Source organism: Crocuta crocuta, unplaced genomic scaffold (genome assembly GCF_008692635.1).
Source record: "Crocuta crocuta isolate KB4526 unplaced genomic scaffold, BGI_CrCroc_1.0 scaffold162, whole genome shotgun sequence".
NCBI lineage: Eukaryota > Metazoa > Chordata > Mammalia > Carnivora > Hyaenidae > Crocuta > Crocuta crocuta.
In genome coordinates this window covers 4,150,495-4,171,855 of record NW_027529433.1, presented here as the reverse complement: position 1 = coordinate 4,171,855, position 21,361 = coordinate 4,150,495, and the positions used below count along the sequence as shown (strand labels likewise).

General features: G+C 41.7%; 1 protein-coding gene across 1 annotated transcript in view; it reads right to left on the bottom strand.

Moving 5' to 3' along the window:
- The window catches only part of ARSB (arylsulfatase B), a 151,271-nt gene that overhangs the window by 44,697 nt on the left and 85,213 nt on the right, over nt 1-21,361 (bottom strand). Inside the window, exon 6 of the mRNA XM_077759839.1 lies at nt 15,459-15,529. Within this exon, the coding sequence (XP_077615965.1) occupies nt 15,459-15,529 (71 nt within the window). The remainder of the gene's footprint in view (nt 1-15,458; nt 15,530-21,361) is intronic.

The window sequence follows — 21,361 nt, the reverse complement described above, 5'->3', positions numbered from 1 at the left end:
TTCTTGATCCATTCATCTGTTGATGGACACTTAGGCTCTTTCCATGTTTTAGCTATTGTGGAGAGTGCTGCTATGAACATTGGGGTACATGTGCTCCTATGCATCAGCATTTCTGTATCCCTTGGGTAAATTCCTAGCAGTGCTATTGCTGGGTCATACGGGAGTTCTATTGTTAGTTTCCTGAGGAACCTCCACACTGTTTTCCAGAGGGGCTGTACCAGTTTACATTCCCACCAACAGTGTAGGAGGGTGCCCGTTTCTCCACATCCTCGCCAGCATCTAGAGTTCTCTGATTTGCTCATTTTAGCCACTCTGACTGGCGTGAGGTGGTATCTCAGTGTGGTTTTGATTTGTATTTCCCTGATGAGGAGGGATGCTGAGCATCGTTTCATGTGTCTGTTGGCCATCTGGATGTCCTCTTTGGAGAAGTGTCTGTTCATATCTTCTGCCCATTTCTTCACTGGGTTGTTTGTGTTTCGGGCGTGTAGTTTGATGAGTTCCTTATACAAACAACCTAATTTCTAATGGTGGCCTTCAAGGTGGTGAGGGAGACACTGGGGGCAGAGCAGCCTTTGCCGGTGCCCCTCAGGTCAAACCAAGCAAAGGCACCCTATCCTCATTCCCAGGAGCTAGCAGCACTTTGGCTCAGAGTTATTTTGTTTGCGGTGTCCCTCTCTCACATTATGTAATTTGGAGGGAACTGAGTATGGCAGGGGGAGGGAGATGGGTCGAACTTCCCAGGACCTCTGTGCCAGAATGTCTACAATCAGGAGGAAGGCTCTGCCATTTCTTGGCAATGCCAAGGGACCTGGGGTGACAGGCTTCTTTTTGCATTGGAGTCTCATTGCTTTACTAGCCGAGCAATGTGGGAAAACAGGGTGTCTGAGTTTTCTGGCCAGCTTTCACAATCTCCAGCCCCTACCCCCTTGTGTGTCCCACACTTGAGGAGCTCTGTTCCCCCCCCACCCAAGTGCCCACCTAATTATCAAGACCCACCTAATTTATACTCAGTAATAACGTATTATGAACATGGAACATAATACAGTATACCTAAATATGAAAATACTTCACAACATAAAAGGAGATGAACATATCACTGTAGAGGTATAGGGACCACATACCTAAGAACTATTTACCGAAGGAAAACAATCAACCATCGACCTCAGCTTCATGTACTTAATACAATCAAATGAAATATTAAATCTATGAAAGAGGCAAAAGATGCAATCATAAAACTGATTTTTTTAAATAAAGAGAGCTGGAAAGCCTACAGAAAAGCAGTGAGAAAAAGATTTGCCATATCACTTTTGAAAGGCCAAAGGCCAATGGAACCATTAAAGAGACACAGAATGAGATCTGTAAAAAAAAAAAAAAAAAAAAAAAACCAGTGAAGGGGAAGTCATCCCAAAATATGTGTATTTGTGTGTGTGTGTGGGGGGGGATGGCAATGAGATAAAAATGATTAAGAATATATGTATGAAGGACAAAGGGTATCTAACATACATACATGTAAGTGGTGCTACTGCCCAAAAGACCAGAATACATTTAACAGACATAAAAATCCAAACATCTATCAGATTAAATCTTTCCTGGGATGAAAAATCTTGAATTGTGCAGTACTCACTCTCTACCAAGAAAAACTGATGAAATAAATCCAAAATACACTGGTGAGATATAGATATCTAGATGCCTATATTTATATCTATATCTGTATCTGTATCTATTTTCTAACTATCAATACCAAAGACAGAACACTATAATTATCCAGTCAAGGGGAGAAAAACTGGATACCTCCAAAACAAGTATCAGGCTATACTGAGATGACTTTTCTGCAATAATACATGTCAGAGACCAAGAGCAATGTCTACAGAATTTTGAAGGGGAAAAAAAATGACCATGGAATTATTTACCCAACAAAGTTGTCATTATGGGCAATAATAACAGAAAGCCATATTCTCAAATATGCAAGTCTTCAGAAAGCATATTACTTATGAAATTTCCATGAAAAGAAGATAATTCAAAGACTTGTGAAACAATAAAGAAAAAGGAATCAGTAAAATTTCTATCTCAAGATGAAAGTAGTTATAGTAAAAGGAAGTACTTAACTCTATATGTAATTTATATGCAATTAAATCTGTTCCTCACTTCTGTACCCTGGGATTATTTCCCAGGTAAACTAACCAAATGCAAGTCTTTGTCTCATGCTTTACTTTTTGTGAACTAAAACAGTGAGCAAGAATGAGTAATTCAATATATGATGATAAAAATAGGGATTAACTAAATAAGAAAACTTTAGTTCTGTAACTTACACCACATAGTAACATTCATTTCTGGCAGTATGGTGAACAAGAAATCCCAAAAGACTTTCCTTTCAAAAACAGCAAAATAAGCTATATAAGTTTGTTGAGAGAGAGAGGTTGGGGAAGGGCCGAAGGGCAGAGAGAGACGAGAGAGAGGGAATCCCAAACAGGCTCCATACTGCCAGAGTGAAGCCCGATGCGGGGCTTGAACTCACCAACCATGAGACCATGACCTGAGCTGAGATCAAGAGTTGAATGCTTAATCAACTGAGCCACCCAGGCGCCCCTATAAGTTTATTTTTAAAATAAAAACTTTTCAAATGCCTTGGGTATATGTTAAGAAATTAAACTTGAAAATTACAAGGTAAGGAATGCTGCTTCCAAACAAGCTAGTGGTAGGGGCTGGGTTTACCCTTCTGTCATCAACAACTATGAAACTGGACAAAATATAAGAAGCAATTGTATTCAAGCATTTAATAAATGCAAAATAAAACCACAATGATATATCATTGTCTACCTGCTAGCATGGCTAAAATTAAAAAGACTGCCAATGTTAAATGTTGGTAAGAAAGTAGAGTAACTGAAACTCTCATATACTCATACAGGGCTAGAGTTTGTTAGACTGGATGAAAGAAAAGAAAAAAGGTACATGCTCCTTAGAAAATAGGTACATGCTCCTTCAGAAAGTTTGAAAGTAAAAAGGTTGACAAACATGTATCATGAGAATATTAACCAAAAGACGAAAAAGAGAGCTGGTATTCCTAGATTCAAATCAGACAAAATGGGCTTTCAGGCAAATTTTAAAAAATACCACCACACATTTTAAAAAAAGACCACTTTGATGGAGCGCCTGGTGGCTCGGTCAGTTGAGTGTCCGACTTTGGGTCAGGTCATGATCTCACGGTTCGTGGGTTTGAGCCCTACGTCAGGCTCTGTGGTGACAGCTTAGAGTCTAGAGCCTGCTTCAGATTCTGTGTCTCCCTCTCTCTCTCTCCTCCTCCCCTGCTTGTGCTCTCTCTCTTTCGCTCTCTCAAAAATAAATAACATTAAAAAAATCCAAGTTAAAAAAATAAAAAGTTACTTTGCTATGGAAAAATGTTCATAAGCTTTAATATAAGATCAAACACAATTACTTGCAAGCAGATTACATTCTCAGGTACTAATGCAATTAAGATAGAAATTAAAACAAAATAGATGATGAAAAAGCCTGCAAGTTTCAAAACACAATTTTAATAATATTATGGGTCTAAGAAGAAATAAAATATCTATAGGGATAATAAATAAGAGAAATAAAAGTAAAATTAATGATAAAATAGAGTATATCACTATGTCTAGGAGGTAGCTGATGCAATATGTAGTAATGATTAGACGTAAAATACTTAAATTTTTTAAAAGACTGAAAACAAATGACTTGAATTTTCAACTTCTGTTAGAAAAAGAACTGGAAAAAAACAAAGGAAGTAAATAATTACTGGCATAAAAGCAGACATATGGCCAATGGAACAAAGAGCCCAGAAATAAACTTGAGAACACACATGGGGAAAGGACAGTCTCTTCAACAAATGGTGTTGGAAAAACTGACTATCCACATTCAAAAGATGAAATTGGACCCTTATCATATACCATACACAAAACCCAACTCAAAATGGACAAAACAACTTCTTGGCACTGCTCTGGGCATTGATTTTTTTTGATATGACACCAAAAACACAAGCCACAAAGGCAGGAATACTCCAGTGAAACTACAGCATACTAAAGTGCTTATGTACAGCAAAAGAAACAATCAACAGACGTAAAGAATGGGAGAAAATATGTGCAAACCATATAACTGACAAGGAGTTAATACCCAAAAGGAATACACACCACTCAAGAGAAAAAAATCCAATTAAAAAATAGGCAGAGAATCAAAAAGAAAAAAGTGTTGGCGAGGCCGTGGAGAAAAGGGAACCTTTGCACACTGTTGGTAATGTGAATTGGCACAGCCACTATGGAAAACAGCACGGAGGTTCCTCAAAAAATTAAAAATAGAACTACTATGGGGCACCTAGATGGCTCAGCTGGTTAAGCATCCAACTTTTGATTTTGGTCATGATTTCATGGTTTGTGGGTATGAGTCCTGCACTGGGCTCTGTGCTGCCAGTGTGGAGCCTGCTTGGGATTCTCTCTCTCTCTCTCTCTCTCTCTCTCTCTCTTTCTCTCTCTGTCTCTCTCTCTCTCTTCCTCTGCCCCTCTCCATTGGTTCTCTAAATAAATAAATAAATAAACTGAAAAATATTAAAACATTAAAAGTGGAAGAGGTCAGAGGAGGCGTGATAACAGAAGCAAGGCTGCAGTGATGTGCTATGAGGACTCAGCTCTCCATTGCCGGCTTCGAAGATGGAGGAAGGAAGCCAAGTAATGGGGGCAGCCGCTCTGGGCTAGAAAAGGCAAGGACATGGATTCTCCCTTAAATCCCCCAGGAAGGAAGGTGGCCCTACAGATACCCTGGATTGTTGTCCAGTGAGATCCACGTCAGGCTTCTAACCTACAGGACTGTAACATGAATTTGAGTGGTATTAAGTCATTAAGTTTATGGTAATTTGTTCCAGCGGAGATAGAAAATGAATACTGTGTTATGTATTATTTTCCTTCATTCACATTTAAATCAAGAAAGATAAAACCAAAGTTATTAAAATAAGGGGAAATTGTAAACTATACTTTTTGAGGAAATCTATCCTAATCACCCCCAAATGCCTCTCATCATTTCTTTCTTTCTCCTTAGTGCTTATGTATTCAATCTACATCTCTTATCATTTGTTGCTACTTGGTTTTACTACTGTGTTAATATCATTTCCTGGACATACAGTTTTTCCTCTCATCCAAAAGGTTCTTTAGAAGCAGGGCCACGTATTCTTTCCCCAGGTATTTGCTGCCAGAGGTAACAGGCTCAGTCTATCAATGCCCGATTATCAACGTCTTACATTATGGATTACTTAAGGTAGGCCAGGTACTCAACTTTCTTCCCAAAAATGTTCTTAAGAGTTTTATTTCAGACTTATACATAAGCATCCTTAAGACCCCTAAAAATATGACCAGATTAGTAAATATTTAGAAGAGGGACTTACTATACTTTAAGTCCATTGTATAGGTCCCACAAAATTTAGTGAGGTTTTGTTTTTCCAAACTTTTATGATTGACTATTTCAAGAAAGGCATACGCATTTATCCTTACAGAATGTAAGATTAGGGAATTGAGGTAGGAAGATGTCAGGTCTAGACTGGTAGAGAAAAGAAGTCTGGACATCCTCAAATTAAAAACATGTATTTATTTTTTTATTATTTATTTATTTATTTATTTATAAGTTTTTTAAACATTTTTATTTATTTTTAAGAGACAGAGAGAGGCAGAGTGCAAGTGGCAAAGGGGCAGAGAGAGAGGGAGACACAGAATCCGAAGCAGGCTCCAGGCCCTGAGCTGTCAGCACAGAGCCCAATGTGGGGTCTGAAATCATGAACCGTGAGATCATGACCTGAGCCAAAGTTGGATGCTCAACCAACTGAGCCACCCAGGCAACTCCTAGTGTTTATTTATTTAAAAAAATATTTTATACTTACTCATTTTTGAGAAAGAGAGACAGAGACAAAGTACCAGCAGGGAAGGGACAGAGAAAGAGAGACACACAGAATCTGAAGCAGGCTCCAGGCTCAGAGCTGTCAGTACAGAGCCCAATGCAGGGCTCAAACTTATGAACCATGAGATCATGACCTGAGTTGAAGTCAGACACTTAACCAACTGAGCCACCCAGGCACCCCGAATATTTATTTATGAGAGAGGGAGAGGAGTACTGAGTAGGCTCTGGTGTGGACGGTAGGGTGGGCAGAGCTGCTGTATCTGAAAGGGACTACGTGGAGGGTTGTCTATTTTGTGTTGAGTGTCAAGATCAGCATAGTCCTTTTGATCAGCTAGAATTACCAGGCTACTCTTGGAAGCCATGGTTAAAATCTCTAGGCCCTACCATAATTAAAGCAAAGGAAACAAATCAATAAGTGGTCAGTCGCAAATGAGAGGATTTGGCATCATTGTAACCCTGGGGGGGGGAAATAAAGGATGATGTGTAAATAGAGTTCTGGGCAAGTAAGCACATGGTGTTGTGCAGGAGGGAATTCAGCGAGGCAGCTGGCCCTGGCCACATGCCCTTCTCCCGGACGCAGGGCCAGCCCTAGCCTTTCAAGTTGGCTTCTATTATCTGGCCCTGGGAAACCTTAAAAAAAAAAAGTTGCTTACTCTCATTTCTCCAAACATAAAACTGGGGCAGTGGGATTTGCCATTTCTGTGTAGCCCGGGCCTGTGGTGAGGATTAATTAGTGTTTTTAAAGGGCTGTGGGTTTGGTGTGGTTTATTTATTTTCTCAGGATGAAAGCCAAGACGCCCGCACCAAGTGTTAACAGCAAAGGTTTGATGTATGTTACTTGAGATGCACCGTGTGAAGTGGGGTGGATGGGATACAAGGCTTGTGGGACTGCCCTTGGCATCAAAAAGGCCACATTTCCAAACACATTTTTAGTGCTCCCCAAAGTGAAGGAGGCAGAAGAAAAGCCTTTCAAAATTAAAAAGGAGAAAGTTATCTGAGTTTAGGCTCTGCGACTGAGGGCATATACCAACCCACAACAAGGAAAATTCGATGAACCTCTACAGACAAATATTAGCATGTAGAGAAGACACAAAATTTTGCCAGCTTGTGTCAAGCTGCAAAACACGCTCCTCTATTCAGGAAAGAGAAAGAATCCCAGCAGAGGCAGTCAGAGGCTCGGGGCTGGTGGTGGTGGGGAAGGCTCACACACTAGCTTCCCTGCCACAGTACAGGTGGGCATGGGGGGGTGAGGACACCAGTGTGGCCCCAACTCCCACTTACTGAAGACGTAGAAGCTTTCCAGATAGGACGGTCTCACAAAAGCCCTGAGTTGGTTTTTAAAAGTAAATCTTTACGGCTTTATTCCTCCCATCCAAGTACTAACCAGGCCGAACCCTGCTTAGCTTCTGAGATCAGACGAGATTGGGCGCACTCATGGTGGTATGGCTGTAGACTATGGCTTTATTCTTGATTATGGAAGTTATACGTACTCATAACTAGAAATTAAAACTAGAGAAATACATTTTTTTAAAAAAAGTACAGATATGCCCCTCCCAATCCCAGCAGCCAGAATACAATCGCTAATAACTGTTCTTGAGACATATTTACAGGACACAGATTTAACTGTCCTCAATTTAGAGGTGACAAAATGGGTAACTCACAGAACTTCTCCACAGGCTTATGGGAATTAAGTCAAAGCTGGAATTCTAACCCAGACTTCCGGACACCTTAGAACTCTGTGTGTTCCATTAGGCTGCACGCCCTGTCCCCACACCCTTCTCCGTCACCCCGCCACCATCCTGCGGTGTAATTACTACGAGGCACTGCAGCACTTACATCACTAGCTTTACAAACAGAAGCTGCTGTCGTCCACATAGCCTGATTGTACATGAATGTACAAGGCTAGTGTCACAGCTGTGTCCATTTTTCTAGCCACACTTATGTGTGTAATGCTCCACTGACATGCTGTTATTTGAGTGAGATGATTGTAACACAGATCTGGGTGTCCTTTTGGCCCAGATCCCATGCAGAACAGAAAACAAAGAGAACCCTGAAATTCTACTACTGAATTCACGTGACTACTGTGTGAGGCCTGAACCTGGAAAGCTGCGAATTTCAGGTCTGTTATTTATTAGCTCTCTGTGATCAATGACTCAGCGTCTCCTCCCTAATTATAAAGAGGGTGGACGAACTGAACCCCTTCTAATTTCTGGTCTCCTAGGCAATGATGAGCAGTCCCCTCGTGGAGAGGAGGTGGGCCTCAGGCAGCCCACCTAACTTTTCTTCCTCTGCTCAGTGTCGAATTTCAGCCTGAAAGACAGAAGGTTGCTTCTGGATTGCCACTTCGCAAACATGCCCAGAAAGAATGAAAGTGCTTTGAAAATAACGTATGATATTACTGCTCTTGCTAGATTTATTCTAATTAAATGAGTGTGTGACCAACTTCAATGATTAATATATTAGCACACATTCTTTAAGTGCGTACAAATCTCTACAACAAAATGGACTTGAGGGAGCTATAGATGAAATCTTGCCCTCCTTGGAACTTGCGGCTCTGGTTGGGGAAAACACACGAATACAGATAACTATGGGATGAGGGAGAAAGAGTTCAGCATCCCAGGGTGCCCCAGAGAAGCTCGAGAGACTCAGGTGTGGAGGGGTCAGACAGAGCTTTATGGAGGAGAAGCGATGTGAAATAGTCCCTAGAGGAGCATCTGAAAAGCAAAGGAAGACGACAATGTTGGAAGGTGGACAGTGCAATGGTCCTGAGGGGTTATGTCAGCTGAATGATGGAGGTTGTAGCCGGCAGGCTCAGGAGTCAGTGCGCAGCTGTGGGCAGTTGGGGATGACGGACAGCCGTCAAACAGGGAAGTCAGAGGCTGTGTCCATGGTCTCTCCCAGACCAACCTCTAACAAAACTTAAAGTCTAACTGATCTTTTGTGCCTACATCAGTACCTAGCTCGTCACACCTGCTGAATAAATAATCTCAGAAATGGACTGAAGGTTGTTCTAAGGAGGACCCGGGGAATAGCTCGAGGCAGGCAAACCTGGACAACTCTTAGAACTCAAGTACAGATTTGGCAATTTTACCACAGAAAATGAGTGTGTGAGAAGGAGGGAGGGAAAGACTGTTCTTTCACTCTGTAATCAAGAGAAGAAATAACGTCTCATTATAACCTTTAAAGAAAAAACGCCTTTTAAATGAAATAGTAACAAAGCTGTATGGAATCACTTTGAAGACTTGGCCTTTGGTGGTATGGAAAACGCTAACATCTGTCAGTGCCGTTTATCTCCGATCAAGCTTATACCAGAAGAATCCAAGGGCTTCATGTGCATGCACGTGTGTCAGGTATATAGGAACACACTGCGCGACCAGATGAACGTGAGAATTATAACGATGCAGGGATGCCATGTCTGACTTCTGAGGTGAGCTGATGGTCTCAGACAGGGTGGGCTCATTAACTTCAGAACAGCCCTGTCAAGCCTGGTGCCTGTAGGATGGGTGCATATATATTCATTTCCAGGCAAATGAATGCCTTTGAGTTATTTCTCCTCATGGTCTGAGGTACGCTGGCTAGAACCTAAGGGAGTGTGGAGGTCCTCACAAGCACGTAGAGCTGGGCTCACCCCTGCAGCACCTCAGGCCCTTACTTGGAATCATGGCTGCTCCCTACCCCCTTGGATGCTTCCAGGCTTTCTGTAAATCTGTAAATCAGCTGATCTTCAACAGCATCACCCCTGTCCCTCGAGCTCGCACTGGTTTCCTCCACTGACTACCCTGACTGCTCATGAAGGACCCTGAGTCTTGGTCAGCATGCTAGAAAGAAACAGTTTAAAGAAATGGAGAATAAATTATTCTTAGGATTTATTCCTAGAAAGGAAGGAGGGATGAAAAAAAGGTGCTATCTGAGCAGAGGCCAACACACGTCTGTCCAAGGTTACCTCAGAACAAAGCCTCTAAAGGTGAATAAAATGTCTCCTCAAAGCACATAGGAAAGCAATTACAGCCCACACGTTGGATACTGGCCCTGGGGTGGGGGGTGAGGTGGAGATAAAAGCAGAATCAGATTTGGGGCACTGAGAGTACAGTGGCCAGCGAAACAGTGACAGGGAACTTGCCAGGAAGGGAACACAAAGAAAGCAGCCAGGAGAAGCTGCTCCCTGGGCTCAGAGGGGAAGTCAGGCTGAGCTGCGCACAGAGGCAGGACTCTATAAATGTATGTATTTGTCTATCGAGGAGGCCTGGGGAAAGGACTGGAGAAAGGCATGGAAAACCCCATGTCATCTCTCTTCTGGCTGCTATTTTCCATACAGAGGAAGGGTGAGGGTGAGCATTTATAACCTGGATAAGTAGCTTCAGATATCTGGATAAGATGTTAATGGTCACAAGCCACTTCTTAATTGTAATTAAGCTATTTTTATTAGGAACAAAATATAGGATGCAAGTTCAACGATGAAAAGGTGGGTGTGAATTGCCATCTGGAGGTACTTTTAGGTTCAGGAAACACTGAGACAGTAAGACAATGACTTTAGCCTGTTGATCTTTTATCGCTCATTAACATGTATTTATTGAGAAATTACTCTCATGGCAGACTCTGTGCTATGCACTGGGAATATGGCAGTAAATGAAAAAGATATAGACCCTGTCCTCATGAATTTCTACGCTTTTTTGTTTTACATTTTATTTATTTTTAATTGTAGTTAAAAATATGTACATATAATCTGTGGGTGCCTGGATGGCTCAGTCAGTTGGGCATCCAACTTTAGCTCAGGTCATGATCTCACAGTTCATGAGTTCGAGCCCCACATGCTTGCTGCTGTCAGTGCAGAGCCTGCTTTGGATCCTCTGCCCCCTCTCTTTCTGCCCCTAACCCACTCCTGTGCACACACATACTCTCTCTCTCTCTCTCAAAAATAAATAAAAACATTAAAAATTTTTTTTAAATATATACAATTTACCATCTTAAGTGCTTTTAAATGTACAGTTGAGGGGCATTAAGTACATTCACATTGTGGAGCAGCCAACACCCCCCTCCCAACCACAGAACTCTTCATCTGGCAAAACTGAAACTACACCCATTAAGCACTAAACCCCCATCTCGCCCCCTCCAGCCCCCCTCCAGCCACCATTCCACTTTCTGTCTCTATAAGTACCTCATAGAAGTGGAAGCATGCAGTATTTTTTTTTTTTTTTTTTTTTTTTTGGTGACTGGCTTATTTCACAAATGTCCTTAAGGTTCATCCATGTTGTAGCATGTGTCAGAGTTTCCTTCCTTTTTAAGGCTTCGTGATATTCCATTTACGTGTGTACTACATTTTGTTCACCCTTTCATGCCACCAACTGTGCGTTTTCATTTTACATTCCCGCCAACAGTACATAAGCGTTTTACAGCATTACAGTCCCACCACCATTCCCACCAATGGTGCATAAGTGTTCGTATTTCTCCACATCCTCACCAACACTTGTTATTTTTCTTCCTTCCTTTCCTTCCTTTCTTTTGATAATAGCCAGCCTAATGAGTGTGACCTGTGGTTCTTTGAGACTGTTTACGCTTTACCACAGAATCTCTTGGCCTATGAGAAATCCTATGAACTCTGGTATGTGTTTATGTCTGAGTTCCAGTCTTTTAGAAATATCTTTATTAATGCCCAACCCAAAAAGTACCAAGGGACATGAAAAATGCCCCAACTCCACCAGTAGGAAGGGCCTTGGGGGCACCTTAGAATAAGAGGCAGGGGGTATAGCTGCTAACCCCCCAAAGGCCAGCTTCTCAGGGGATCTGGTATTACATAGAAGGAAGGGCTCCCCTGGAAAATGTCTAATGCTTGTTCCTCTGATTCATGATAGGAGGAGATACTGGTCTATGACCTCCAATAAGACCCACTAAAGGGGAGAGAGCAGATGGGTAAGTAGATTGATGCAGTAATGTTTCATAGCAGGGATCAGAAAAGTGGGCAGGATGTCATAATAATGAAATCCTATAATTCAAATTACTCTTGTACTTATTTTTTCTTATTTTTCCTTATTTTTTTAATTTTAGAGAGAGTGAGAGAGCACATGCATGAGTGGGGGAGGGGGCAGAGCAGAGAGAGGAGCCGAAATAAAGAGTTGGATGCTCAACTAACTGAGCCACTCAGGTGCTCCCAAATTACTTTAGCACTTCTAATATTTCTAACATTTTCACTTGTATTCATCTCTTTACAATCATGCTTTGGCTACATCACTGCCTATCAATGAGCGAAGGGTGGAAAAGGAGAGAAACTGAGTCAGTGGTTTTGCTCCTTTGAGATCCTATTTAAATAGAGCCCTGAAGAATGCTAAGGCTGAAAGGGACTTCAGACATCATGTAATTCAATCTTCACAGGTGAGGCAACTGGTGAAATAAGTGGCTTTTGGGAAGGTAGAGGTAGAACACCACCCTCTTGCGCTATAAGGGAGAACAAACAATCTAGGAAGTGCTGGGGTCAGAAACAAAAGAAATGGTTTGTGATAACATGATTCAATTGTTAACCTTTAATGTATAGTCTATACTGGCTTCTGTATGATCTTATTCCACAAAGCCTATAGAACATATTCATAAAACATACCCTATAAGTGGGATTTGGAGCACCTGGATGGCTCAGTAGGTTAAGCTTCTGACTCTTGGTTTTGGCTCAGGTCATGATCTCACAGTTTGTGGGTTCGAGCACTGCGTCAGGCTCTGTGGTGACAGTGTGGGGCCTGCTTGGGATTCTCTCTCTCTCTCTCTCTCTCTCTCTCTCTCTCTCTCCCCCCCTCCCCCTCCCCCACTGGTGCTGTCTTTCTCAAAAATAAATAAACTTTGGGAAAATAATTTATAAATTTGAAGACTTGGTTGTCCTATAAATACATATTTTCCTGTGGCTGGATTTAATTACTCCCCTCCCCCATTAGCTGCATAGAAAAGGAAATGAGCTTGTATCATCCTCCTATAAAGGACCAGGGCCCCCAAGATAGCTCTTCTTTTATCAACTTCTGCTGCACAATGGATTGAAATGAACATAAAACCTGGGGAGAAAAGCCCATGGTGTTGCCCATGTATGAGGAAGAGTGGCACCTGGCCACTTGCAGGCAGAGACAGAAGTGAGTGCCCTGTCTACGTCAGTGCCAGCACCAGACAATGGTCCTCATGACAAGTGGGAGTAGAGCAAGAGTCCCTAGTTGGCAGGGAAGGCCAACGGGGAGATCTGGAGGGGGCTTCAAGGAGGGGAGGTGGGAGCAAACAAAGGCCACAAAATGTCCCTGACTCTGTGACAGCAGTAAAGGGTCTTCAAAAGTCCATCATTTAATATGTGGGAAACTGAGACCAGGAGAAGTAGAGGGACTTGCTCAAGGCTCTAGAATCTATGGGTGGCAAAACTAAGATGGTTCTCTCTTCTGATTGCCATGCCCTTCTTAATATTTACACTGGAGAAACCTTGTGTCATGCTGTGATTTAGCTGTGGCACTTTAGGGAAGGTAGCAAGAGTCACAGCGGGTCGTACACACTAAGAACCTGCAGCAGACAGCGCTACGGCCAGCTTACCCAGAAATATACAACTGAAGCGCCCATTTCTGCTGCTAAGAAAAATTCAGATAGGTGAGTGGAGGGGGCTTAAGGCTTTTCATCTGCAGATGGAACTTAAGTTGGTAAAGACAGCGGGCAACCATTACAATGTGGGGGTTTCTCAGTGCATTAAACTACCTGCAAGTTTTAAAAACCATTCCTGTACCCCCTCTATTCCCTTCTTGCCATCATGAGAGATTCTGATCTCACTGCTCTCATGAGCCAGTTACAGACTAGAATGTGCCACACCCCTTTCCTGTGCTGGAGCAAGAGGTTAAAAACCATGGATGTCGTGGTCTCAGTAACTAGTCACAGGTCTCTGCTCCTCTCACACTACTGATCAAATCACTTCCTAGCACCTTCTAGAACAATCCTTGTAGACTAACAGAAATATAAAGCAAACTCATATGTATTTCTAAGTTCTCTGTTATCCACAGGAAAAGGAAAGAGGTGAAAACTGCCACTTCAACAAGTAGTAAATATTTTATTATCTATTTTGTGAAATATGAATATTTTGTATTTTTCATACTAAATCCTCAGAATCTGATGTGTATTTTATACTTGCAGCACATCTCAATCCACAATTAGCCACATTTCAAGTGTTCAATGGCCACAAATGGCTAGTGGCTACCATATGGACATAGAAGTACCCGTGTCTCTCTCAGGGACAGAATTGACTCCAGTTTCTCCACACCGCCTCAAGCTCTTTCCTTTCCAAGTCTAATACTTCTACTTAGGTCCTAATTCTATCCCAAGGCTCCTCCATTAGTCACCACATAATTTTTACCGAGGGCCTTCCCAGTGCGTGGCAATCAAGTTAACTTATGAGGATGAACAGATGAATAAGAACTCAATGAAGGCTTTATACACATATACGTACAAAGGGATGCTGAGGTAGGACTTTCTGGGGCTCCAAGGAGCATTCACATAGATGGGACGTGTGTGTTGGGTTTTAAGGAATGAGGTTTTAAGGAATGAGGAGAACTTGTGGAAGGACAGGGAAAGATGTTTCACTCACAGAGAAGAGCATATTCAAGACAAAAATATGATGATCTGCATGCTTAGAAAAGGCAAGTGTCTAGCAGGGTAAGGAATGGCCGGTGGGAGAGCGGGGCCGTGGATGCCTGCTGACACAGAGTTACTGTGGGGTCACTGTCTAAGCAGGGAAACCCTGTGGCAGGCTGGGGCACAGACTAGAGAGGACAAAGAAGTAAGGAGAGCCTGAAGGAAGGAACGAATGAAGGGGGTGGCAGTACGCTTAGAAAGGAGGGGGGTGTACGATGAATGAAAGGAATGGAGGAGAACTATTTTCTGAAGACACCAGGCTTTATGATGGAGGCTGGACAAAGAGCCTAAGAGTTAAGTCTTTCCAGGTCATACTCACTAGGCTTGGGTCCCTAGGGCCACTAGCATGGTATTTACACAGGATGGTTACACACTGCAGTGATCTGAGAGCACAAATGGCCTCTTTCCCTGCAGAATCAATGGGGCTACCTATGGCTTCTTCTAGGCAGTAGCCAGAATCCAGCTAAATTATTCCAGGATTGCTGGGTGAGTTACACCTGTCAGATGCAGCAGGTGCTGGGCAGCACCTGGCCAGCTCTATCAGATGATGTGGAGGCTTATTTGACCCTGGGTTTCCTGGAAGAAGGCTCTGGAACTCTCAGGTGAGAAGAGGGCAACAACAATACCATGACGTTCACAGTAAGCAGGAACCTCTAGGATCCTCTGGAAAAGCTGAGACAGGGAGATGAAATGGCTGGAAGGTTATGTAGCTAGTAATAGGCAGAGCCAAGAACAGAATTTACCCTCCGTGACACTGAAGCCACAGTGCGATCAGTACAGAGGGTGTTACGGAGAACTGTTTACCCTGTTAGCAAACTCAAGTGGAAAAGAATGTCAGGCTAGACATACACGAGGCAATAAAACCATGTTTGTGAGCCAAAGAGATTCAATTTAGTAGCAATAAACAAGGTACTCACATGGTGAAATGTCCACAAAGTTTGGGTCGATGTTATGCAGCAGCTCCTTTCTGGGGGATGGGCTTCCTTCACTAGAAGAGAATTTTTTAGAAAACGTTAATTTCCTCCCTCAAATCAATATGATGATTTTTAATACTTCCTTTTCTCACATTACAGGAAATAACAAATTTGCCAATTAACAACTTTGTCATGCATTCAGAGAGCTCTAAACTCTGTAGTTGGTGCATCTTCAATTCATCATTTGTCTCCATGATAGTAATGACTGATCATCTAATAAGACTTTCAGTATCAAGCATATGACAATTAAAAAATAAGAGTCCTGTGACCCTTGGGGCACCTGGGTGACTCAGTCAGTTAAACGTCTGACTTCGGCTCAGGTCATGATCTCACGGTTCATGAGTTCAAGCCCCCATTGGGCTCTATGCTGAGAACTGGGAGCCTGGGGCCTGCCTCAGATTCTGTGTCTCCCTCTCTCTCTGCCCCTCCCCTGCTTGCACTCTGTCTCTCTGTCTCTCAAAAATAAAATAAAACGTTAAAAAAAATTTCAAGAGTCCTGTGACCCTTTGCAATAAATGATGTGGCTGTATTTATACATGGCCCTTCCTTACAACAGGGCAGTGAGAACCCAAGTCATTCTGTGTAGACTTCACGCTGATCTTTCACAGGGAGATGAGGAAAGGGCATCTGTCCGGATGGCAGCATCAATACTACCATCACAACCTACACTGGTGGTGAAAAGAAACTCAGGGACCACAGATCAATCCCTTACGTTACAAGTAAGGAAGGCACAAAGCTATTGGTCAAATATTACATCATGTGACTCTCAAAATGGTGTTCTTGAAAAATTCAGAGCATTAACACCACCAGACATATGTGGGGTGTGCATGATGTACTCAGGACATTTGCTAGTATAGACTTAGCCTTATGTAAGAAGTTGTTAGACATAATTTCAATTGTTGGGAGAGGACTACATGAGAATCCAATAGAAGGTTGCAAACTACTGTTTGTTAACACCGTAGGCTTTGTATACAACTGAATGATCATTAAGGTCCCTGATGTAACCAAGAGGACATGCTTTCAGGCAGCCCGACAGCCCCACCCCAAAATCACAGGTAGCTGTTTGTAGCACTGGCTCAGGGTTTCCAGGCCCATAAAACTGTGTATTTGCCAAGTAAAAAAAACCTTTTTAACAAAATTTAATTAATTAAAAAATCCCCAAACTTCAACTACCATCACCATGATTTTATAAAATAAAGACAATTTTAACAGCAAAAAAGGTAGAAAGCATATGATCTCAGAATAAACATCAGCTCTTCAAATTGAGTGTTTTTAACTTTAGTATTCTATAAGATTTCCTTGTTCTTCTCTACTACATAAAACACACCAATTAGAGAGCGGGAGGGAGGTACTCAGTGTGCCTCTAGCCCTCGGCACCAGAGGAGAGGGGAGGGGGGCATATTTCCCAGGACTTTTCCCATTGTCTTCCTGAGGTAACTAACTATTTGTGTCCTGGAGACTGTCAACCAGCCCAAAATGATAGGAACTAGAGTCTGATTCCAGAAACTCTGAATCCAAGTAGGCATGATTAGCAAAGAATGGGGTGAATGTGAGAAAATCTAAACAGGATGATGATGATGATGATGATGATGATGATGATGATGTCATCATCTAGTTTGTGGGTTTACAGCAAATAGAGTTAAAATCTGAATGATAATAATAGCAAGTAAGTCAGGAGGGGAAATCAGAATGGATGCATTTTATAAAGTCTTATTGTTCGGAAGAAGTTAATAGTACTGATGACATTTAGAGTTAGCTAAGTAAAATGTGCACGTTAAAATTTTAAGGTAACTTAAAAATAAAGATAGAGTTTTTCTGGACTAAAGGAAAACAAAAACAAGATTCATTCAATTCAAAAGAAGACCCAAAAATTTCAGGGCCAAGATATTAGTACATAACCACTTGTCTTTAAAAGCAGAATTCACGGGAATACCCCAAAGCATTAGGCACAGTTAAATAAAGGATATTTTTCTAATAGCTTTTAGAAAGAGTTTCTTCGTATGTTACTCATTCATGTTTTTTTCATTACTCAGAAGAGCCGCAGATATTTCAAAATAAGGAAACTAAAAGAAGAGATGACATGTGGAATACCTGAGTTTGTGAGTAATCCTGGTGATGGACTATTTGCTGGAAACATCTCTGCAGGCAGAGTCACCATGATGCAAAAAGGAACAACAACAACAGAACCCAAACAAAACACAACCAATTCACTTACGTATGTTATGATACTACTTTTTAAAATGTAGTAATCGGAATATTTTGATAAGGATGTGGTTATAGATATGAGGCAAGAAGACAGTATGTGATGAGTAACCAAACACCCTTAGTCGCTCTGAGTAATTTATTAAATAAACCAAGGAAACCAAAAGTACATTTAGGGACTGAGTAAAATACCATAAATCTTGGACTATTCCCTCTCAAAATATAAATTAAAACCCCAGACAAGCTCATGTACTAATTTCCTGGGGCTAGCCTTTTGGGAAATGATGGATTTTAGAAATATCTCCAGGTGGAGTTTTAAAAAGATGCATACCTACATGGGAAGTAATTATGGAAACATGGAAAAATAGACACCAAACTGTTAAGTGGGGTGGATGGATGGGTGAGGTAAGGTCATAGAGGACTTTTGATTTTTGTAACTAGTATGTATCATGATAATTGGGAAAATTTTAACATTTCTTAAAAGCAGTATATAATTTGTAAAAATTTCTAAGGCCCCACAAACACAACATTTAAAAGTGTAACAAGGAGAAAACTCAGATAATTTTACAGAGTTTAGGATTTTAAAGACAAGAAAAACTATCCAAAGTAGGACATGCATGTAGTATTTAAACATGTTAACTTTGGAATGTGATTGTAGTCTACCTGCTTACAATGTAGCTATCATTGTAATGAATGATCATGTAATTTCCTCCCAAGGGTCTGCAAATTCCCACGTACATTTAAGAACAGGATCGCCTTTACCAAAAGGGAGAAAACACAATAATGGGTTTAGAGTCACTAGGTTCTCAAATCTCAACACTAAAGGCTTTGCTTCAATAATGGGTGCAGGGTCTTAATGCCAGAGATGGAGCAGAGGAGAGGAAAGGAGGGTGGAGAGGAAGGGAGAGAAGAAGGAGGAAGAAAAGGCAGACGAGGAGGAAGAGGGAGAAGGAAAGAAGCGGGGAGGGAAAGAGGAAGGGACTGTGGTTTTCCTTTAATAACTATGCTGCACTAAGTTATCGGTACTGTTTCCCTAAAGTGATTATGCACACACATATACACATACACACATCAACTCGGGAAGGCACAGAAACTGTGTGGCTCACTGCAGTGGAGACCAGGGCACAGCACACTAATGCTGGATGGGAGAAGGGGACTCAAGCCTCTGGAGAAGAACACTGGAGAACAGGACTGGTGGGGGGTATTTGGGAGTCGGGTAATAAACAGGGTCCTCAAAGACCAGCTCTTCAAGCTCCATTGTGTTGCACAGGGAATATTTTAGTCATGATTCTCAAGTGATCAACAAAGGTCAGAGAGATACTGGTCATTACAGAGGTGTAGCCCAATATTTGACGATGCCTGGACAGAAAAATAAACACCCCCTTGACTTGGCTCAGCTCCCAGCAGGAATTCAGTTTCCCCAGAACTGAGAAACTGGACTCCAGCACTCTGGTTATTGGGAGACAATCTCTACTGCTGTATTAATAAACTAACATTCTCTTCTTAGATTAAAAGAGAGGAAAGTTCAATAAGCAGGCACCTATTTTCAGTGCAGTTTAAAAACACTCTTAAGGGCTCACAAATCTTTGATCATCTAAATGTGAGTAGTCTATAATAATAATATAAAAGATCTCACTCCTGTATCTGGAGAGAAAAATGCTTAGTCTTTTCTTTTTTATCTTTTCCTTTTCCTGTGTCTTTTTAGGGCAAACCTCTCGCGCTGGTGTCACAGTGCCATCCCTTCTCTGCGCCTTGGGAAATTTGTGTCATCAATAACGTCTATTTTTTTATGCGTGTTCTTCCATATATTTACATATTTATTTTACCTTTAACTGTCATATCTTCTCTTCACCATTAAATGTCTCCAAACAGTATTGTAACTGAAGTTACTCTCACTTTGTCTCACATTAGAATTACCTGAGGAGCGGGGCGCCTGGGTGGCTCAGTTGATTATGTGCCAGACTTTGGCTCAGGTCATGATTTCACGGTTTGTGGGTTTGAACCCTGCATCAGGCTCTGTGCTGACAGCCCAGGTCCTGGAGCCTGCTTCTGATTCTGTCTCCCTCTCTTTCTGCTCCTCCCCCACTCATGTGCTCGTGCTCTTTCTCTCTCAAAAATAAGTTTAGAAAAAATTTTAAAAAACCACAAAGAATTACCTGAGGAGATTTCACATCCAGATGCTTAGGCTGCATCTCGTAACCAGAAAGATCACCAGGGTGCGGAACCCAGGCATGAGCACTTTTTTGAACCCCTAGGTGATTCCACTGTGCAACTGAGAGGCCGGGGTTGCGACCATCGCTTGGAGTAGAGCTGTTCAAACATTAATGTACGTGCAGATCCCTAGGAGATCCTGTTAAACTGCGGATTCTGATTTATGTGAGTGGGTGGGGCCAGGAATCTGCATTTCCAGCAGATTCGCAGGTAGTACAGGCAGTCCTGTTGTTGCTGATCTGAGGACCACACTTTGTGTAGCAAGATTGAAAAAACTCCCTTGGAGCCCTCTCACATGGGACTGGAACTCCTTCAGAGTTTCCTAAGTTAGAAATTTGTTTAACTTAGACCTGATTCTAGAGTGGTGATTCTTGACCCTGGCTATACAATGCAATTGCCTGAGAAGTTTTAAAAAATACTGATGCATGGGTTCCACCACAAGAGCGTGATCTTACTGACATGAACTTCAGGCTGCGGATACAGATTTATGAAAGTAATCTCTTAAAAATTACCTGTATTAAAATATGGTTAACAAATCAGACAATTCATTCATTTAAATTGTTTAGTTAGGGGGTACCTGGGTGGCTCAGTGGGTTAAGCATCCCACTCTTGATTTCTACTCAGGTCATGATCTCACTGTTTGTAAGCTTGAGCCCCACATCAGGCTCTGTGCTGACAGTGTGGAGCCTGCTTGGGATTCTCTCTCCCTTCTCTCTTTTCCCCTTCCCTGTGTGTACTAAACAAACAAACAAACATTAGAACATAACGTGTACAGGTAAACATTTTTAGAATATTCAGAGTTGTACAAGCATCAACACATCTAATTTTTTTCTCCCCTATTAAATAAAAATTGTGTACCCTCCCAGAAGCTCTCGGCAATCACTAATATATAGCATTCCTTCAGATCTGCTATTTCAGAAATTTTACAGCAATGAAATCATAGAATATGTGGCCTTTTGCAACTAGCTTTTTTCACTTAGCATAATGTTTTCAAGGTTCGTTCATGTTGTAACATTTATCCAGTACTTCATTCCTTTAAGTGGCTGAATAATATTTCATTGTATGGATGTAACATATTTTCTTTACCTACCCGTCAGTTGATGGACATGTGGTCCACTTTTTGGCTATTATGAACAATGCTGTTATGGATGTTCATGTACAAGTTTTTGTATGGACATTTGTTTTCACTTCTCTTGGATACATAACTAGGAGTGGCCTTGCTGGGTCATATGATAATTCTGTGTTAACCTTTTAAAGACCTGCAAAACTGTTTTCCAAGGCAGCTGTACCATTACACTCTCACCAACCTGGTATGAGCATTCCAATTTGTCCACACCCTCAGTATCACTTGTTAATGTCTGTCTTTTAGATTATAGCCATCTTAGTATGAAGTGATATCTCACTGTGGTTTTGATTTACATTTTCATTTTCAT